Genomic DNA, 16,245 nt, shown 5'->3' on the forward strand with positions numbered 1-16,245 from the left:
CCGTTGGTAACCCGGGACTCGACGGATCCGGTATGAATTTCTGATTCGTGATCCACATATTTGATTTGGCATGTTTTATGCTGGATGCCCTTCCTAACGCAACCCTCCCTATTTATCCGGGCTTGGGACCGGCACTAAGAGTGCACTTGCTTGTGCAACCCTAATGGCTGGGTTGCACACGCTACCAAAATAGAAGCAATAATAGACAATTGTAGAGTAAAGTTTCTATATTATTGATCTTATATTAAAGATATTTACTGTTTATCTGTTTCTGTCTTTTCCGTAGCATTGATGGAGACGCCATTAAGGTGTACGTCCGTGTGCGTCCTTTGACCCAGGGCACCGGGCTGACGACAGACGGAGATCGGAATTTGTGTTTGGCGGTGACCTCAGATCACACTGTGCGTCTGAACTCCAAGCCCGAGCCACGAAACTTCACTTACGATCATGTGGCGGACATGGACACGTCTCAGGTGAGAGGAGAGAAAATTTAAAAGTGAATCATTGAACGGAGTCATAATGATGTGTTCAGTCAGTATAAATGATTTATGTGGAAAGTCTGTTAGAAAGTCAATAATTATCGCAATGTTGATTTAAAACATTTTAATTAATTAAATCAGTTTAATTTGATGTCAATTTGTAGTTTTATTGAATATAATTTAAGTTAATAAAAGTTATGATGCTAAATGAGCCTGAAACAAGCTGTTGGATTTGCTTAAAGCAGTATGGAAAAGATTTTTATTTATATATATATATATTTGTAGGTAACCTTTTTTACTTATGCTGTGTGTGTTATCTGTCCTACAGGAATCTGTGTTTTCGTGTGTGGCTAAAAATATTGTGGAGTCATGCATGAATGGATATAATGGAACCATATTCGCATAGTATGTCTTCAGACTACAAACACACACACACAAGCATATATATATATATATATATATATATATATATATATATATATATATATATATATATATATATATATATATATATATATATATATATATATATAATATTATGCCCCAAAGACCAAGCATAACATTATGAGCACCTGCCTAATATTGTGTTGGTCCCCCTTTTTGCTGCCCAAACAGTTCTGACCTATAGAGCATTAATAGCTTTAACTTCTTCAGCAATTTGTGCTACAGAAACTCGTCTGTTGGATCGGACCACACGGACCAGCCTTCACTTCCTACGTTGCATCAATTTAGCATGGCCACCCATGACCCTGTCGCAGGTTTAACACTGTTCCTTTCTTGTACCACTTTTGATAGCTACTGACCACTGCAAACCAGAAAAAGCCCATTAAAGCTGCAGTTTTGAAGATGCTCTGACCCAGTCGTCTAGCAATCACAATTTGTCAAACTCGCTCAAATCCTTTTTTTTAAGGATAAAATGTTAAATTGCTGCCTAATACAGGTAGCCCCAACTTGCGAAATAGATAGGGACCGGAAAAGTGTTCGTAAGTCGATTATATTATGCCAGGCATTCTTCTTCTTCTCTCCCTGTTTTCAGCGTTGTCAAATTTGAATAGCACGCGCGAATTTTAAAAGTTTTCCTGAATAAATTTAGACTTTCTTTCGTATCTTCGAAAATTTGCAAGTCAGGCGTTTGTAGGTCTGGGGCTGACCGTATATACCACCCACTAACAGGTGCCATGATGAAGCGATAGTCAGTGTTATTCATTTCACCGCTCATAATGTTATAATGTCATCATGTTATGCCTAATTAATGTATGTGGTCTATTTACTTTTTTTCTGCCTATGTGATTATGCAGTGGACAGACGGGTTCAGGGAAGACCTTCACCATGCTGGGTGAGTTACACACAGCCACACACTGAGGATCCGTCTTCATGTCAGTGTACAGTGCTGATGAACTCTCTGTGTGTGTGTGTGTGTGTGTGTGGCTGCATTTGCATTTTAGGACCGAACGAGCTGACAGACTTCTCTGATGAGCTGCGTGGTGTTATTCCTCGTAGCTTTGAGTATTTATTCTTTCTTATCAGCAGAGAGGTGGAAAAGGTGAGCTGTGTCACTCAAACACACATCAAACACTTAACCTGCACTGTACCTGCAATGCATTGTGGGATTGTAGCAACTAGCTGTTCTGGTTTAACACACTGTGTCACTTATTTGGGTCATGATTACAAAGTGCTGACTCTGTTTCTAGGGTTGTCTATAAGTGTGTGTGTGTGTGTGTGCGCAGTCTGCAGGAGCAAAGAGCTTCCTGTGTAAATGTTCCTTCATTGAGATCTACAACGAGCAGATCTTTGACCTCCTGGACAGTGCCTCAGCTAGTCTGTTTCTCAGAGAGGACATTAAGAAAGGAGTGTTTGTGGAAGGAGCGGTGGAGAAATATGCAGCTTCAGCCGCAGAGGCTTACCAGGTACACACACAAACACACACACCACGACCGCTTATGGGCAGTATGTGTAAATCAGATTTAAACATATTCCATAATTTAACCAATAAAATATAATAATTTGCAATCATTGTTGTCGCACTCGCGCGTGTGTAGGTGTTATCTATGGGATGGCGTAACCGGCGTGTAGCATCCACCTCGATGAATCGCGAGTCGTCTCGCTCTCATGCTGTTTTCACCATGACGCTGGAGTCCAAGGAGACAGGACAAGGAGTGGTGAACATAAGAACATCTCAACTCAATCTGGTGGATCTGGCAGGGTCCGAGAGGCAGAAAGACACACACGCAGAAGGATCGCGTCTGAAGGTTTGTGTAACGGATGCCTTATTGTAAATACAGCACTGTATAAACTCAAAAGTGTTGTGCTTACAGATGTTGTGTACTGGTTGACTTTTGACACCACAGGAGGCGAGCAGCATCAACCGCTCTCTGATGTGTCTGGGTCAGGTGATCATGGCTCTGGTGGACGTGTCCAATGGAAGAAGTCGGCATGTCTGTTACCGGGACTCCAAACTCACCTTCCTGCTCAGGGTACGAGGTCAAGGTCATAGTGGATACAGTGTGCTTGTGAAGTTGTGACCTGAACGTGTGTGTGTGTGTGTGTGTGTGTGTGTGTGTGTGTGTGTGTGTGTGTGTGTGTGTGTGTGTATGGTAGGATTCTCTTGGAGGCAATGCTAAGACGTACATCATTGCTAACGTCCACCCAGGATCCAAATGTTTTGGAGAGTCTCTGTCCACGCTGCAGTTTGCCCAGAGAGCCAAGCTCATCAAAAACAAGGTAAATAAAAACACGATGCTTTAGATGCTCCACCTGTTTGAGGCTCTATGCAAATTTAGCCAATGTCTCTATGGTTAGCTGGTAATATCGTTTGACTAAAGTATGGCTGTGACGGGATTTTATACTTTGGCTCTTACTAACTTTTTAAAACCTTCATTGTCCACCACCTGTGGGTGTTTGTCTATGTATGAACCGATGCAGCTTAGGATGTCTGTTATGAGGAAGTGCGGTTGTAAATACTTCCTTGATAGTCTTTTGGCCCGGGCTGGATTTTATTTCTCCTATCAGGGTGATTATTTGAACAAGTGGCTCTTCGTGTTGGTTGTGGCATTGTCTGAAAAAAAAAAAAAAATATATATATATATATATATATATATATATATATATATATATATATATATATATATATATATATATATATATATATATATATAATTTATTTTTTCTGTCTGCCACCTTTTCTTCTTTCTCATTCCTTTTCACTTTGAAACCAAAATGCTTCCACACTTCAGATTTAAAATCCGCTTTAGCATCCACAATTTCTACATCATTCTGTAGAGGCAGCGGAGCTCAAAGGATGATGGGCACACGTGGGTCGAATGGGAGTTTGAGTTCCCACTTCCCTTCGCTCTGCTCCACTGGGCTTAAAAAACTACAGTTTTTGCCCGGAAGACCTATTGTTTTATACTGTCATGTAACCACAATGATATCAAGACAATTTTGCTATCGGGAGACCAGGAAATCGATAATACCGTTACATCCCTAACCAATTTTACCGACAGCTAGATTGGATCGGATCTGCCGATTATACAACCGTGTAATAAACCATGTAAAATAGTACTGAACTTTACTCTAAAAATAAACAATGAAAAAGTACCGAAAAATTCAGATGTGTTTAAAGAAATAAATATGAATATATTAATTATATTTATAACTACTGAGATAAAAAAAGACATGAATTTCAACTGAAACCTAAACTAACACTAATAGTTACCAAATTGAATAAATAATAAGAGCAAATTACAAAAAAAAATGATACAAGGAAACTAGTCCTGTTAACCCCAAGCAAAAAAAATAACATGATCCATATCTAGTTCTATTTATATTTAAAATTAATACGCCTCAAATTATAATGGAGAAGGCTGGTGTGCATGGTGTCTAGTAAATCGGCTCCTCGTCATCAAAAAGCATACCCACATACAGCTCGTGGCGTCAGGGATTCACCTCTAGAGGCCGCTCTCGTATTGTATAACGACAGCAGACCTTCTCAGACACATGGGATGGATTTTTACCAATAGTTTCAGCAATCAACTGTCGATGCTGATTAATAGACCTCTGCTAATGACCATTGCCAGATTTTGATAAAAGATGTTTGTGATATCTTAATGTTCTGTTGTGTGTGTGTGTGTGTGTGTGCCTCCTATAGGCAATGATAAATGAGGACACTCAGGGAAATGTGAAGCAGCTCCAGGCTGAAGTGAAGAAGCTGAAGGAGCAGTTAGCTCTTGCTGTGTCCACTCGTCATAACGTCACTGAGTCTGCACCCGGGGGGCCACAGTTACATACTGGTACACACACAAATAATTTTTTTTCCTTAAGAACAAGCATGATATTGTTACAATATCAACAGTATTGTATCAACAGTGTTCGTGTATGTCGTGATGTTTTGCAGTGCCATCTGAAGTTGATGATCCATATAAGATTCGCTTCCTGCAGGCTGTACGACTGTGGAAGAGACGAGAAGATGAGAAGAAGGTCTCTCTCTCTCTCTCTCTCTCTCTCTCTCTCTCTCTCTCTCTCTCTCTCTCTCTCACACACACACACACTTAAAATAATGCTATTAAATGAATTCAATAGTTATAAGTAAATATGTTCTCTTGTTTCTTTTTTATAATAAATACTATTTTCAGACTTATTGGATGATAAATGTGATTTTAAAAAGGGATAAAATGTGATGCATATTTTTTTCTATCATCATACATGTTTTGTATAATTAGTCTATACAATTATTAATTTTAAGTCATTAATTTGTAAAACATTTTATTATTTGTCACATTTTACATTTAATGTATTTTTAGCCAACAGAAAGCATGTAGTAAATCATTTATCACATGAAAGTTTTTTAGTATATTTTATATTGTAATTTTTAAATATTTCAAATTCATATAATTAAATTGAATCATTATATAATTATATAAATTTGTCATTACTTTTTTAAATGATATAAAAAAGCACAATTATGCTATACTATTTATTTAAAATTATTCTTTTTTTCCCCCCCAAAGAGTTTAATCGTTTTCTGCATATGTTGAAATAAATATTTTGGGATCCTGTTCAGGTTCTGCAGGAGAAAGTTTCTCGTCTGGAAGAGGCCTGGGCCCAGAAGGAAAAATTCATTCAGTCCAATAGGATGATCTTGAAATTTCGAGATGATCGCATCGCCCATCTGAAGAAAGAGCTGGAGACGGGAGAGCGAGTAGAACCGGCACGGCAGGATCAGATTCTCATCGATCAGCTGCTACAGGAGATTCGCGTGCTCAGAGAACAGGTACATACACAGCTTAGGCTTGGTGTGCACCGTAATCTCATTTCCTTCTCTCTTTCATCTCACACACTCTTCTCTCCCTCCTCTCAGGTGGAACATAATCCTCGAGTAATGTGGTACGCAGCAGAGAACTGCAGCCTAAAGGCAGAAGTGCATGCCCTGAGAGCTCTGGAGTCGGTAAAGAATGCTCAGGAGGATGCGTCCCAATCTGGAGCTGAGCTTGAAAAAGCCTTTCAGGAAGTGTTAAAGCCAGAGGAGAGTGTGGAGGCAATGGGCGGTGAGTGAAGATGCTTAATTTGGGACATGGCCCTTTGCAGTAGTTTTAATTAGTACTACTAATAATAATAATTTGCTTTTCTTTCATTTATGCCTCTGACAGCTTCCGCAACTGGCTCCACCCCAGTTACCATGGAAACGCTGTCATCTGTTTCCATGGAGAGTTTGAAGGCCCAGTTGTTACAGAAGCAGTCAGAGCTTGCTGCCAAGGTGCAGGCGTTCGATGATTACAAACAAATCAGCAAGTAAGTGAAAAAAGTGACTTGTTTGTGGTTCAGTCAGGGTGAAGCTTCAGCATCATGTGACATCACCACTAGTCACCCCCCCTTTATACAATATTACATTTAGAATAAATACTGGTTTTAACTACAGAAAACATTTAAATAAAGACTAAATACTTAAGTTCAGAAGTTGTTCTGATGATTACTTGCCTCATTTACCTGTTGTCCAGAAAGCAGCTGATCGAGCTGGAGTCTGAGAAACGTTACCTGGAAAAGTCCAACAAGCACCTGGAAAACATTCTAGAAGCCACTAAAGCTCACACCAAGCAGGAAGTGTCACAGCTGAATAAGATCCATGCTGAAACGATTAAGGTACCATCTACAAGGTTCAAATCGCCATCAGACCTTATTAAGATCTTTAATTATTTCTGACGCTGTACTGGACTGTGATTAAACACCACAGGTGTTGCTTGACAAAGTGCTTGGACCATAATAATTTCGTCTAACCGCTGTTTTAGTTGTTATTCTTCTTTCCTGTTATTTTTTTTTTTGCAGATTCTGACCACGCCGACTAAAGCATATAACTTGAGGAACCGTTTGGTGCCACTGTCCAGCCCAGAGCATCTAAACGGCTACGGGTGCGACTCAGAGCTGGATGATATTGAGAATGAGCAGCCCCCTCCTGCCATGAGTGAGCTTGCCTGCGAGGCTCTCACTGAAGAACTGAAACAAATGCAGGTAACTCAGAATGGAGCATACCATTACTGGGCACATGGGGGGTACACTGTCAAACACATTGTTCAACAATGTCTTATTGATTGCTGAGATTTTTTCTTTATCCTTTTTAGGAGCAGATGACCCGTCTGAAGAGCCAGTTGGACGAGGAGGAAGCTCAAAACAGGAAGCTGCTTCAGAAAATCAGCAAGCTTGATGAGCAAGTTACTATGGCAACAGAGCAGTCCACTCGCAGAGCAGAGGTGGGATAAGAATACTTTTGTGTTTTTATAAATCCCTTAAATCTTTTGTTGCGTTTAGTATAATTTGAAATTAATTTGACTAATTTTCAGTATTAACTAATGGGCATGAGCTTAATGTGATTACTAAATATGAATTTATTTAGTTGTAATAACTACATTTTGTTCATTTATAATGTAATGGCTTAACACACTATTATATTAAATAATAAAGAATTTAATTAAACAGCAATTAACTACGGACTGCTATATGGTTATAAGCTCATGGTTTTTATTTTATTTATTTATGAAATAGTTTTGACTAAATCATTTAAAATAGTTATCGTTATAATGTATATTCTATTTGTTGGGTGTGTGTGTAGGACTTTAATGCAGAGAGGAGTTCTCTAATAGAGGAGCAGAAAAACCTGCAGGAGAGTCTGAGTGATGTGCAACAGAAGCTCACTGAAGAGAGAGCAGTAGCAGAGGGTACACACACACACACACACACACACACAAAACCAGGAATAGAACCCTGCCATATAAAGTTCTGAATCCTAAACTACCCCAGACATTAAACCTAAACATTTATATGTGAACATGCTACACATCCCGCTATTAAGTGTTTTCCAAATACTTACTGTAAGTGTGTCAGGCATCACCTTTGATCTTTTCTCATCAGTGTTGCGGAGTGAAGTGCGTGACCTGCGTGTGGTGCTGCAGTCTTCAGATAAACAGCTGGAGGATGTTCGGAGGGAGCAGGAGAGAGAAAACACACAGCTGTCTAACAGCTTGATCAACACACAACTGCAGCTGGACAAAGTTAGGTATGTGTGCGTGCACACACAGACACACACACGCCCCAGCAATTGGTTCTGTCTTCTGTGTACATGTCTACTGAGGAGCTGTACTTAAAAGATAATTCATTACTGAATTGTGTCAGGTTGGAGTGGGAGGAGCTTCAGGAGCAGCAGCGTGTGTTACAGGACGCGTTCGACACGCTGCAGGCTGAGTTTAAGTTTGAAGTGGATCAGTATCACCAACAGCTGGAGGAGAAAACAGGAGAAAACACCAAACAGCAAACACACATTACAGTGAGTCTCTTTTATTCTCTGTGATGAACATAATAAATAGAGATTAAACTTGAAATTAGAAATGTAGTGATGCATTGAAATGACAAAATATTTCTGTTGTGTGTGTGTGTAGGAATTGATGAACACTCTCCAAAGTGAGCGAGAGCTGACCAGTGGTCTGAGGTCACAGCTGAAAGCAGACAGGGAGAACATCTCCAAGTAAGAACTTCCACTACTGACTTATAATAATTATATAACTGACTAATCCTGAACCTTTCAGTTAGATAAGTTCTGAAAGATTTTTAATAAATAGTGGATGGATGGATTAAAGGAAAGAGGGATGATAAGGTGGTAGAGCAGGAAAGAAAGTGTGTGTGTGCGGCGTCTGTGTGTATGTGTGAGACAATGAAAATGGAATTGAGAGAGAGAGTATAAGGCAGATGGACAGAAGGAAGGAGAGATGACGATAGAATAAAAAATGTGGAGGTGCTAGCTTAGTGGTTAAGGTCTGGCCTTTGGATCTGAAGGCTGGGAGTTCAAATCTCAGCCACACCTGGGGCCCTGAGCAAGGACCTTAATCCCATAGCTGCTCAGTTGTATGAATGAGATAAATGTAAGATGATTAGAAATCTAAGTCACTCTGTATAAAAGCGTCTACAAAATGCCATAAATGTAAATGTGTAAGTGAGATCCTCATGCTGTTCCACACAGAGAGCTGCTGCAGGCTGTGGAGGAGAACTCGCTGCTCAAAAAACACATCCTGGAGCTCACTGCTCAAAACCAACAGCAGGTGTGTGTGTGTGTGTGTGTGTGTCTGTGTCTTCTCTTCACTGCTATAGCCTTTATTTATTCAATGTACATATGTTTACACACACACACACACACACACACACACACACACACACACACATATATATATATATATATATATATATATATATATATATATATATATATATAAAATACACACACAGTAATCCCCATTTTTCTCAGTGGTTACGTTCCAAAACCACCCACATAAGAACGCGATAAACGGATGCCACCCCAAAATGCTTTTTTTTTTTTTTTTTTTTTGTTTAAGCTGTAAATTATTCTCCCACACACTTTAAACACACACAGAAAACATTTGCAAGAACACATTAATTCTATTTTTAAACTCCATAAAAACAATTCCCTTTAAGTTGTTTGGTCTATCGTGCTATCCGCAAGACACCGGGAAAATCAGCCAAACAAATTAGTTCAAATCGAGGAAAAAAGGGGGATTTCTTTATATTACATGCTGTACATATAATTATACTTGTCGATTTGCTATTATTGCCACTTCTGGTAGATGCCAAACTGGATTTTGTTGCTGTGTACCTGTACTATGCAATAATAATAAAGTTCTGTCTGTCTGTGTACATGGGTGTGTGTAAGACACGTTACTAAAGAAAATATTGAAATATAAAATTTTTTCAATGATGTGTTCTCTCTCTCTCTCTCTCTCTCTCTCTCTCTCTCTCTCTCTCTCTCTCTCTCTCTCTTTTCCTCAGGCTGAGAACATTAAGTCTTTGGAGCAGTGTGTAAACAGTGCAAATGCATCAATCTCCTGCCTGGAGCAGAAAACGGAGCAAGATAAAGTGAGTCTAGCTGAGAGTGCATGCTTCTGGGCAGAAACTGGCTAAGATCAAAATGTTATCATGTGACTTGTGTAATAATTAATTTATTAATCATTTTGATTTATTTATAGATTTTTTCAATTTTATGTGATAGAAATAGGTTTTAGAGACTAACTCCTGTGTGTGTGTGTGTGTGTGTGTGTGTGTGTGTGTGTGTGTGTGTGTGTGTGCGCGAGTGCTCAGGCAGTGGTGTTGGACCTGATGAAGCAGACACATGAGCTGCGCTCTGAGCTCGGACAGAAGGATCAGAGTCTCTCCCTGATGAGCGCCGACCTCAGTGACATCACAGTAAGTGTTTTATTTTTTGCATACTAGTTTTTCTCAAGTACATAAACAGCTATTTTTTTATCATTCTTGGTAATAATAATCGTTAATGCTCTGAGTGTTTAACTTTGATCTCTGTGATGTTTGCAGGTAAAATATTGCACTGCCTGCACAGAGAAAGAGGACATGACCAAAGTGGTCACTTGCATGCAGGCAGAAATCCAAGAGCTCAGAGAGGCTTCAGAGCGACGCCTGGCCTCCGACCGTGTTGAGGTGGGTGTGTCTGTGTGTTACAACCCTTCCACCTTTGACCTGTTTATTAATCAGAAAAATAATGAGTTCACCTAGAGACCTATGGCAGAACACAAGCATTAGACATATGATTAATCTTTATTATTTTGTGTTAACATGGCAGTTGAAGTGAAACAGTAAACGAGGATCATGTGTGTGTTTTACAGTTGGAGCTGCTGCAGGAGGATATTGCATATGTCACTGAGGAAATGGAGAAGGTCAGTATTGCATTGGAGGACAAAACGGCAGAGCTGCAGAGAGCTGAGGGGCTTAATGCTGAGAAGGACACGACCATCAGCAGGCTGCAGGAACAGGTAGAACCCAAAGGCTAGAACTGAATAGAACCCTGAGCTAGAGACCTGCATGGGACTGATTTTTCAGTCCCGCTCCCACAAAAAGTTCTGTCCAGCTCCCGCAAAAACATACAGTGGGGCAAATAAGTATTTGATACACTGCCGATTTTTCAAGTTTTCCTATGGGGAGATCTGTAATTGTCATTGTAGGTACACCTTAACTGTGAGAGAGAATAAAATAAAATCCTAAATATTACATTGTATGATTTTTCAATAATTAATTTCCATTTAATTGCACAAAATAAGTATTTGATTACCTACCAACTAGCAATAATAATAGTGTGAGGACAGGTGTATTTTATTCTGGTGATGAGTAAAAGATAAGAGGGCTTCTTAAAGACAAACTAACAGGTCTGTAAGAGACAGAATTCTTGCTGGTTGGTTGGTGAAAATCACAGATCTCTCCGTTCTTTTTAAGTGGGAAAAAACATGAAAAATCGGCAGTGTATCAAATACTTATTTGCCCGCAGGTAAAATGTATAAGTAGTTTTATTTTCAATGCACTGACTGCTTCTGCCTGCTTCTCTGCGGGGTTTTTTTTTTTTTTTTTTGGTTAATTTGCTTCCCTTTTCAATATGAATGAATAAGAAATGGAAAATGTGACTTTTTATGTAAATGTTGAACAAGGAACTTTTTAGAACACAGAACATCAATTGAAACGATATCTTCTTAAAAAAAAAAAAAAAAAAAAAAACAGGCCAAGGTTTTGTTGTGTTCCATGTTCCTTTCTTTAATAATGGAGTAATATCTGTAGCACTCAGCAATTCTCTGTCCTGCGATTCAGACACTGTGCCTCGGTGTGCTCTAATATTCTATGGCTCATGAACCACACGAGAGTTCACTTCCATTCTGGTGCCTGTAAATCATTTTATTTAATTTTAGTTGCCATTGTTGCTTTTGTGCAGTAGATACATAACAGTTTATTTGTTTTTAGATATTTTAAAGACCATTTTGCGGGAGTCCCGCAAATGATTTTATTTTCCCGCAATTTGCACACGAGTAAATCTTGTCCTGTGCCACATTTGTTTGCGTTGGGTCCCACGGTACTCCCTTGGGAGTGCAGGTCTCTACCATGAGCAGAACTGATTTCTCTTAACCTATCGATGTTCTCCACAAGCTTCCTGTTTCACTGCGCTGAGGTTTTCAACTAAAACTGAGCCTTAATAGGTATCACAAGCATAATGTGTGGTTTATGGGGAACGTTTCCTATAATTGTGTGTATATGTTTGTATAGATAAAGCAGCAGGAGGAGCAGCTCAGTGTGAGGACTGTAAACAGTGGTCATGCTTTTGCTACACCTAAAATGAACCCACAGGTACGGTTATCATTATTCAATTTAATTAGTGAATGAGGTGCAGGTTAAACATGGATGGATGGATGGATATAGAAGTTTATAGTTGTATAGCTTTAAAGCTTTGACTCCAGATATGTAGAACAGTTGCATGTGTAATGCATGCCTGTGTGTGTGTGTGTGTGTGTGTGTGTGTGTGTGTGTGTGTGTGTGCGTGCGTGCGTGCGTGCGTGCGTAGACACCTCACACTCCACGCAGCTTCAACACAGAGTTGTCTCAGCTGTTGGAGAATCAGGAGAAGGAGCTGGAGAGCCGGCGATCATCCATGATGACAATGGAGGTGCTGTTGGCTGAACTCAATGCCGAGCGCACAGCCAAGAATGACGAGATCCAGAGACTAAAGGTACATGCGCACTGTCGAGAAAAATATTCTAATCCAACCTATTTAGCCTGTTTTTTAATCAAACTAACTTAGAGTAATTAATTAAACATATTCAGCTTATACTTAGTGTAGAATCTATTAGACATAACAAATGTAACATGTATAGCTTGATTAAAGCTATTTAGCCAATATAACAATCACACATATTTAGTCTATTTACTTCAAGTAAAATTAAACTGATACTAATACATAAAGTAAAATAGGGCTTGACTGAGGCTATGAATGTGCGGTTAAAAGAAAACAACCACGCAGGAGGTTAATTTAGGCATGTTTATTGGGTTAATAGCCTGTAGGCCTTAGGAGTTGTACAAGATATGGGAAAATAATCAGGATCAGAATCAGGTAAAGGCATAGGAGGAAAATAATGATTGGGAGAAAGAACAGGGGAGGTAGAAGAATAATCAGTAGGAGACCAGCAAAAAGGATAAGGGGAGGATGGAAGAGTTGGTACAGGTGTGTAAGTGCGTAGATCGCTATAGTCTTTGTTGTAAGTCTGCGTCTCCTAATGACAAACAGCAGGAAGATTAAGTGGGGCCTGTGTGCTTACATCACACGTAAAAGTACGCTGCACAATGCAACGAGGCAGAAAGGGATTGTCTGGAACGGTTGGGGAAGATAGATGCTTAATAAATTGTGATGCGAGGGAGAGGAGTCGAAACTGACTTGATACTGTTTTCGAAGAATGCTCCTAACAGCTGTCCCAGAACGTCTGCGAAGCTATATACAGAATAAAGAGAAGTTAGTGGAGGTCAACATCAAAAGGAGTAGACAAGACATAACTCACCAATAACTGCAATAAAGAAGTTTTTGCCTGAAAATCCGTTTTTTTGAGGTCTAATCTATATTATTATTATTATTATTATTAACACACACACACGCTCACAAATCGACAATTATGAAAAATGTGAAAAGGTGAACTAGAGGTTATTATCAGAATAATCTGTCCCAAATTATTGTAAAATGATGAATATAAAATAAGATTGGAAAGTGTAGCCTGCGCAGTGAAGTGTGTGTGCACGCGTGTGTGTTTATTCCAGGCTCAGCTCAATGAAAAGGAGAATATGCGTTTGGAGATCCAGACCCTACTGGAACAGTTCTATAACACACAGAACCAACAACCTGAAAACAGTAAAAGCACAATGTGAGACACTCTCAATAACAATTTTATTTTAATAAAAATATATACTTTTTTTTTTTCGAAATTTTAATGGTATAATTAACATACAAGTCTTCACCTTTAGAAAATAGAAAAAATGTGATAAATAGTAAACATTTGTTTGTGATGCAATGTAATGTGATAAACGTGTGTGTGTGCGTAGAAATCTGAAGGATGTGATCCACCAGTCTGTACTGCAAGAGCTTCGTGAGGAGAGGAGTGCAAAGGTGGTAACAACATCCTCAAACCTCAGGGATATCAGTGTGTGTAAAATCATCTGACATCTTGGGGGGTTTTTTTGTCTTTCAGAATACCCTGATGATGCAGCTGGCTGAAACTCAGAAGAGGTAAAAAGAAAAATAATTCTCACACACACACACACACACACACACACACACACACACACACACACACAAACACATGGCTGATTAATCTGAGGTCTGTGTTTTTGTCAGTCTACAGCACCAGGAGGTCACTCTGGCCCAATCTCAGACATGCGTTCAGGAACTGACCTCTGAACTCAGAAACCGCTGTCTGGAGCTGCGAGACCTTAGTGAGAAAGACAACCAGCTTCTGCAGGTGAACTCTGATCACCTTCACTCACTTATTTACCCATGTAGCCTTTTGCAGGTTACATGACATGTGCTTGCTCACCATAACCATGGAAAGGACCTCTGGCCTTTAGCCCTGCAAGCTCCACCTGCTACTGTTCTTGTGGTGTACAGAACTAACCTGGTTCCTCAAGAGGAAATGCAGGGTTTCTGAATTTTTACAATTATGCGAATGCAGCCTAATCATGTGGTTCTGTGACACGTGTGTTTAAATGTGTCCGGCTTTTTTTGCCACGAAAGGAAGTGGAGGTGTTGAGGAAGCAGGTGGATCACCTGGCCGAGGAGAACGGCAAACTGCTGGGCCACCAGAACCACAGGCAGAAGATTGAATACATGGTCAAGCTGAAGAAGGAGATCACCAAACTCCAGGAGGTCAGAGTTCACCCATACATCATTTTTATTCGCCTATCCATTATTGTTTTCAGCCATGTTATTCTGGAGAGAGATGTATAGATAAATGCATTTATCATTATTAAATTTAACTTAAGATTTTGATACGGTTTGGTCTTTTTTTTTTTTTTGCCCAGTTGTCGAGTCTAAATTAGTTTCTCACTTATCCCAGTTAACTACATTAAAGATGAGGGAATTGCTTTTTATTTGATTCTTACTAGAAAGTGAGTCGATTCTGAATCAAATTCAGATGACATTCATTTAAAGTCAAGTTTTCTTGAGTAAATGCCTGAGTTCTCAGAGAAGTGCACTGAGACAGAGAACATGGTGCCAGGGTAACATTTGTATGTACTATATTAATGTGTATTGTGTATGTAATATGTGATCTGCTTAACATTCTTACGGTTTGTGTGTGTTTCAGGAGAACGAGAAACTCCGGCAGAAGAGCACGTCCTGAACAATCTTACAATGTATACATCAACAACATAAATACATATCATGCTGGACATCTCAGGAGCTTTCAGACATGGTGCCTAGGAATAGACCAGGACAGAATCACACACCTCTTGAGTGGATAATTTGGCATTAACCCATGAAATGTGCTGTTGCAGGAACATGCCGACTCCGGCCTACACTCATTAGGTTCACGTTCACTGTAATTAGTAATTATTAATATAAAGTGTACATAATGTTTATTTTTCCACACATGCAGGAGATTATTTTTTTGACTTGTAGAGAAACATAAATGATCTGTGAAACAGCTTACTTGTCGCTATCTGGTTTGCTGGACTCAACAATGAAACGGCTTATTTTCCTGATTCATAAGATTTTTAAAAGTGAAATATGAAATAATCTTTATATTTTCTGCGTTTTTTTTTTTTTTTTTAATAAAACATGTTCTCATTTTTCATCTCACTTTCCTTTTTGTCCTAAAGGTTCTGTATCGGTGTAGTATGTTTAATCTGGTTTGTTTGTGTGAACACTTGTAGAAATTATATGTAGTTCATATGTTCATATTTTTTTCATGATTATAAATAAATAAAAACGTTTAATGTTGTAGTTTGTCACCTTAGATTTGAAAATTGGAAATTAGATTAAAACCTTTTAAATATTTACAAGTTGGAGCAGTAAACTTTCAATAAACCTTTCTGTTTTATGTAGCACTAGGGTTCTGGAGGAACGTTGTCTCATTTCACTGTGTACTGTGTCAACTATATATGGTAGAAATTATGATTAATGCTTCTTGACTTGAAAACCAGTAAATAAATGCCTCAGTAAATGAATACTTTTAAGCTTTCATGTCTGATTAGATTTATTGATTGAGTTTAGATTATTTATTATAGGTTGCCTTATGTTTTTTAGATGGATGTTTCTGTATATTCTTTAGTTGCCCTCTGATTTTTACTGATTTTGGACATAATCATTCAATGACAAAAAAAAACACCAGCATGATTAATATTTGACCAAATGCATGTAGTCATTTAAAAGTAAATTTGTTTATGGGTCATTAATGAGTAAATT

General features: G+C 38.8%; 2 protein-coding genes across 3 annotated transcripts in view; both read left to right on the forward strand.

The window, feature by feature from the left end:
* The window catches only part of tacc3 (transforming, acidic coiled-coil containing protein 3), a 17,355-nt gene extending 12,287 nt beyond the window's left edge, over positions 1-5,068 (forward strand). For both annotated transcript variants that reach the window (XM_046871516.1, XM_046871524.1), the window contains exon 17: positions 4,956-5,068. The gene's annotated coding sequence lies outside the window, so the exon portion shown is untranslated. The remainder of the gene's footprint in view (positions 1-4,955) is intronic.
* kif15 (kinesin family member 15) overlaps positions 1-15,780 on the forward strand; it is an 18,597-nt gene extending 2,817 nt beyond the window's left edge. Inside the window, exons 3-35 of the mRNA XM_046871494.1 lie at positions 287-473; positions 808-884; positions 1,778-1,815; positions 1,925-2,022; positions 2,207-2,386; positions 2,519-2,728; positions 2,828-2,953; positions 3,078-3,200; positions 4,627-4,768; positions 4,873-4,955; positions 5,539-5,748; positions 5,836-6,022; positions 6,125-6,266; positions 6,473-6,614; positions 6,798-6,980; positions 7,091-7,219; positions 7,579-7,684; positions 7,878-8,022; positions 8,139-8,289; positions 8,402-8,487; positions 8,980-9,058; positions 9,801-9,887; positions 10,110-10,214; positions 10,341-10,463; positions 10,649-10,795; positions 12,069-12,149; positions 12,364-12,528; positions 13,605-13,708; positions 13,887-13,950; positions 14,033-14,070; positions 14,179-14,302; positions 14,575-14,706; positions 15,146-15,780. Coding sequence (XP_046727450.1) covers positions 287-473; positions 808-884; positions 1,778-1,815; positions 1,925-2,022; positions 2,207-2,386; positions 2,519-2,728; positions 2,828-2,953; positions 3,078-3,200; positions 4,627-4,768; positions 4,873-4,955; positions 5,539-5,748; positions 5,836-6,022; positions 6,125-6,266; positions 6,473-6,614; positions 6,798-6,980; positions 7,091-7,219; positions 7,579-7,684; positions 7,878-8,022; positions 8,139-8,289; positions 8,402-8,487; positions 8,980-9,058; positions 9,801-9,887; positions 10,110-10,214; positions 10,341-10,463; positions 10,649-10,795; positions 12,069-12,149; positions 12,364-12,528; positions 13,605-13,708; positions 13,887-13,950; positions 14,033-14,070; positions 14,179-14,302; positions 14,575-14,706; positions 15,146-15,181 — 4,030 coding nt within the window. The 3' untranslated portion in view covers positions 15,182-15,780. The remainder of the gene's footprint in view (positions 1-286; positions 474-807; positions 885-1,777; positions 1,816-1,924; positions 2,023-2,206; positions 2,387-2,518; positions 2,729-2,827; positions 2,954-3,077; positions 3,201-4,626; positions 4,769-4,872; positions 4,956-5,538; positions 5,749-5,835; positions 6,023-6,124; positions 6,267-6,472; positions 6,615-6,797; positions 6,981-7,090; positions 7,220-7,578; positions 7,685-7,877; positions 8,023-8,138; positions 8,290-8,401; positions 8,488-8,979; positions 9,059-9,800; positions 9,888-10,109; positions 10,215-10,340; positions 10,464-10,648; positions 10,796-12,068; positions 12,150-12,363; positions 12,529-13,604; positions 13,709-13,886; positions 13,951-14,032; positions 14,071-14,178; positions 14,303-14,574; positions 14,707-15,145) is intronic.
* The last annotated feature ends 465 nt before the right edge of the window (positions 15,781-16,245 follow it).

This window comes from Silurus meridionalis, chromosome 2, assembly GCF_014805685.1.
Source record: "Silurus meridionalis isolate SWU-2019-XX chromosome 2, ASM1480568v1, whole genome shotgun sequence".
Classification (NCBI taxonomy): Eukaryota; Metazoa; Chordata; class Actinopteri; order Siluriformes; family Siluridae; genus Silurus; species Silurus meridionalis.